This window comes from Coptis chinensis, chromosome 4, assembly GCF_015680905.1.
Source record: "Coptis chinensis isolate HL-2020 chromosome 4, ASM1568090v1, whole genome shotgun sequence".
Lineage (NCBI taxonomy): Eukaryota > Viridiplantae > Streptophyta > Magnoliopsida > Ranunculales > Ranunculaceae > Coptis > Coptis chinensis.
Genome location: NC_141459.1, coordinates 84846441 through 84850433, shown reverse-complemented (window position 1 = coordinate 84850433; position 3993 = coordinate 84846441). Strand labels below are relative to the sequence as shown.

The 3993-nt window shown below is 49.0% G+C and overlaps 1 protein-coding gene across 1 annotated transcript; it reads right to left on the bottom strand.

Moving 5' to 3' along the window:
- Positions 1–1177: 1177 nt before the first annotated feature.
- Positions 1178–2905, bottom strand: LOC147505264 (uncharacterized). The gene has a single exon (XM_086605502.1). The coding sequence runs from the start codon at positions 2903–2905 to the stop codon at positions 1178–1180; it is 1728 nt and encodes a 575-aa protein (XP_086461628.1).
- Positions 2906–3993: the final 1088 nt, after the last annotated feature.

Here is a 3993-nt window from a genome sequence, read left to right as displayed (position 1 = left end):
GTCTGTACAGCGGCCTACATTTGTCGGATGATTTCGAGATGAACCTGTTGAGAGTCACAGCGACCCTTCCGATGACCAACCGCACCTCCTTCACTGTCTTTGGTGATGGCATCTCCACCAATGATCTTATCTGCTCTGGGTTGGCCTCTATTCCTCGCTGTGTCACAATATACCCCAGAAATTTCCCTGTGGTGACTCCAAATGTGCACTTCCCGGGATTGAGTTTCAAATTGTGTGTTCGCAGTATTTGAAATGTCTCCTCCAACCCTTCCAAGTGCTCCTGTTCTGACATACTCTTCTCCACCATATCATCGATGTATATCTCAATGCCTTTTCGGATTTTGCCCTTGAACATCTTCTCTCCCAAGCGCTAGAATGTGGCTCCTGCATTTTTTAATCCAAATGGCATTCTAGTATAGCAGTATGTGCCCCCTTCCACTACGAAGGAGGTTTTTTCCTGATCCGGTCCATACATTGCCACCTGATTGTACCCCATAGACGCATCCATAAATGAGAACATGCTGAACCCCGCAGTCCTGTCCACCAACTCATCCACTCGCGGCATCGGATAACTGTCCTTCGGACACTCTAGATTTACGTCCGTGAAGTCCACACACATCCGGACCTTTCCATTTTTCTTTGGGACCGCGACCAAGTTGGACAACCAGTCTGTGAATTCCACCTCTCTTATTATCCCCGCACCCTTTAGCCTTGCAACCTCTTCTCGGATTCCTTCTACATATTTGGGTCTCATGCCTCTCATCTTTTGTCTCACTGGCTTCGCGTCCTCCCTCATGTGCAGGCGATGACATGCAAACTCCAGATCTAAACCAGTGATATCCTCTATCCCCCACGCAAAAACGTCTTTGTTCTTCACCAAGCATTGCACCAACTTACCCTTCCATTCTTCTGTAAGACTCGACCCTATCGATGTGAACTTCTCCTCTTCGCCCTCTCCCAAGTTTATTATTTCTATCTCGTCTAAAGTTTTTGGAGCCGTCGCGACCTCCTCCCCCTCTTCCACGGCCCCGCACTGTAGTTGCTATGCCGGCCTCTTCCTAGAGCTCGTCGACTCCTCTTCTGGTCTGCGGGACATCCTTTTGATTGTATTCCGGTGACTGTTCTTGGATGCCACCTGATCTCCGCGGACCTCATATGTTCCCGTTGGGGTAGGGAATCAGATAACTTGATAGTAAGTTGACGGCACCGCCCTCATCTCATGTATCCATCTCCTCCTCAGGATCGCGTTGTATTGGGAGTTGGAGTCGACCACCATGAACCTTGAGAACACTGTCACGGGGCCCGTTGTTACTGGCAGCAGAAGTTCCCCCATAGGCTCTGTAACACTTCCATTGAATCCATACAAACTTGTCCGCGGAGGTCTTAGTTGCCCCGGGTTGATCCCCATCTCCTCAAGAGCTCCTCTGAATAGCAAATCCACGGCGCTACCACAATCTATCAGGACCCTTTTGACCACATAATTGCCCATCGCTACTGTAATAACCAACGCATCCTCGTGTGGCGTATCCACACCTCGGAGGTCTGCCTTGGAGAATGTAATTTTCTCCTCCCCGCTCATTAACTTTGCTCTACATCTCTGCCCTCTGTGGGACTCGTTGACCTGCTGAATACTCGCCGTCCTCCTGACCTTATCCCGGTGGGCATTGTGACTCAACGCTTCCCCGCTGAAAATAACATTTATGGTTCCCAATATTCGTCCCGCGGCAGGCCCAGGCTCCCGGTCTGGAGTTTCCCCTATGAATTCCCTCAGCATCCCCTTCTCTATTAATCTCTGGACTAACCATTTCAAGGCATAACAATCATTGGTTTCATGATTGCGCACCTGGTGATACTCACAGTATGGCTTGTTGGGCATTTCGGCCGGAATGGTTCGCGGCCCTTCATATCCTTGCACATTTTTAATCAGCGGCAGTATCTCACTCAACGGTCTCGCCAACGGGGCATGTTCCACCTCGCGGTATGGCTTCCGCTCCCTTTGCTCTCTCCGCGCTATCTCCCTTCCTCTTTCCGGCCTTGAGGACTGTCCGTGGTACCTCTCCCCGCCTCGGTCACTTCCCTCTGTCTTTTTGCGTTCACCCCCTTTCTCTACCGCCGATACTGTCTTGGCTCCCCTATTCGACTCCTTCTTCATGGTGTCTTCATATCTAATATATTTCTCTACCCGTGGATATAACTCGTGCAATGTCGCGATCTCGTTCTTAACCACGGACTGATGGACCACCGTTCCAGGTCGCAGCCCCCTTTCGAATGCTATTACCGCTGTCCTCTCATCCAAATTCTCTACCTTTAGGGTCTCTGCCTTGAAGCGACATAGATACTCTCTGACCAATTCTGCGGATCTCTGTCTAATGTTAAATAAGGCCACGATGTCCACAACCCTCCTCTTCTGATGTATAAAGTGGTCAACAAACGCCTGCTCTAACTCTTGGAAATTGGTTATGCTCTTTGTAGGCAGCCGATAGTACAAGTCGGAAGCCCCACCCTTAAGACTGGCCGGGAACATCATGCACCGCAGACCATCATACCTCGCCTCTTGCCAAAGAGGCATCTGCTGTCTAAAGTGATGGATGTGATCTGCCGGGTCACCCGTTCCGTCATATCTCTCGAATCTCGGCTGATTGAAGCGTTTTGGTACCTCCGAAGTCCATATCGCATTTGCAAGCGGGTTGCGATTCAGCCCCACCACCACTTGACTGGCCGCGCCCGTTTGGACCCTTGTTTGTTGAAGATTCGCCACTCGGTCACTATTAATCATTTGTTGGACTTGTTCAACTGTTAACCCGGCCACCGGATTGTCCACTAGGGTCGGTCCCTGTTCCTCTTCGTCCTCCACCTTTTCATTCTCCGCTTCCTCCCCTGTTTCTTCCCCAGTCTCCTCCTCCATCCTCTCCCTCTCTCATCTCAGCTCCTCATTTTCCTCCCTCAGCCTTCCAATCTCTTCCTGCATAAGCCGCGCTTCTTCTTCTGCTCTTTCCTCCTCTCGTCCTTCCCTTTCTTCTACCACAGCTTCCGGCATTTGTTCTGGGACCCTTATCTTTCGGGGCCTACCTGCCGCCTTCTTTGGTGCCATTTCTACTTCGTTTTCCCCACAGACGGCGCCAAATGTTACAACCCTATTTCTATTACAAGCACTATTCCCTAGCTCTTAGGCACTATTCTCCTTCTCCGCCCTACTCACTCCCCTTTCTCTCTCTTCTTCGCTCCCCTTTTCTCTAGGTTTTTCTTCTTTGGATTAATGAATCCTCCTCCTTTTTCTCTCTCCCCCACTATTTCTCTTTATATCTTTCTTTCCACCCATCATGGCCCTCCATCTGTTCCTCTATCTCACGGTCCTCTTAGCTCCATGTGTAGGGTTTCCGTACCGCGACCACACGCTGTCACCCTGATCCGGTGGATCGCGGACTTATGCGTTATGTTGACCCGGCACATCTCACCATTGATATCCCAGTGCTGCATCCTGCCACTACATTATGCATGTAGAGTTCACCTCTTGCAGAAGCATACCTGATCTAAAGAACTGGTATATTGATCTTCTTATAGAGTGTTCACATCATAATCTTGCGAAAGACACGCTTGTTCGTGCCTTTTTCAAAGGGCTTTCACATCATCATAAGGAGGTTCTTGATATAATGAATGGGGGTAGTTTCCTTAGTAAAGGAGCCTTATAGACTTATAGGTTTTTAGAAGATCAATCTAAGCATAATAATAACTGTGTGTTACGACATCCCCCGCTCCGCTAATTCTTCTTCCACAACCAAGGCTGCTAGTATGTTTGAGGTTAAATCTGATCCCGAGATTAGAACTCTAATCGAATCTCTCACAAAAAAGGTAGACGCCATTTCTATTCAACATAAGCCTACTCCTGTCATGAACATTAACTCTCTTCCATGTAATTTATGTTTCAGTCTTGAGCATACCAACTCCTACTGTCCTCTTGTTTATGAACAACTATCACAACCACCATCACAGCTA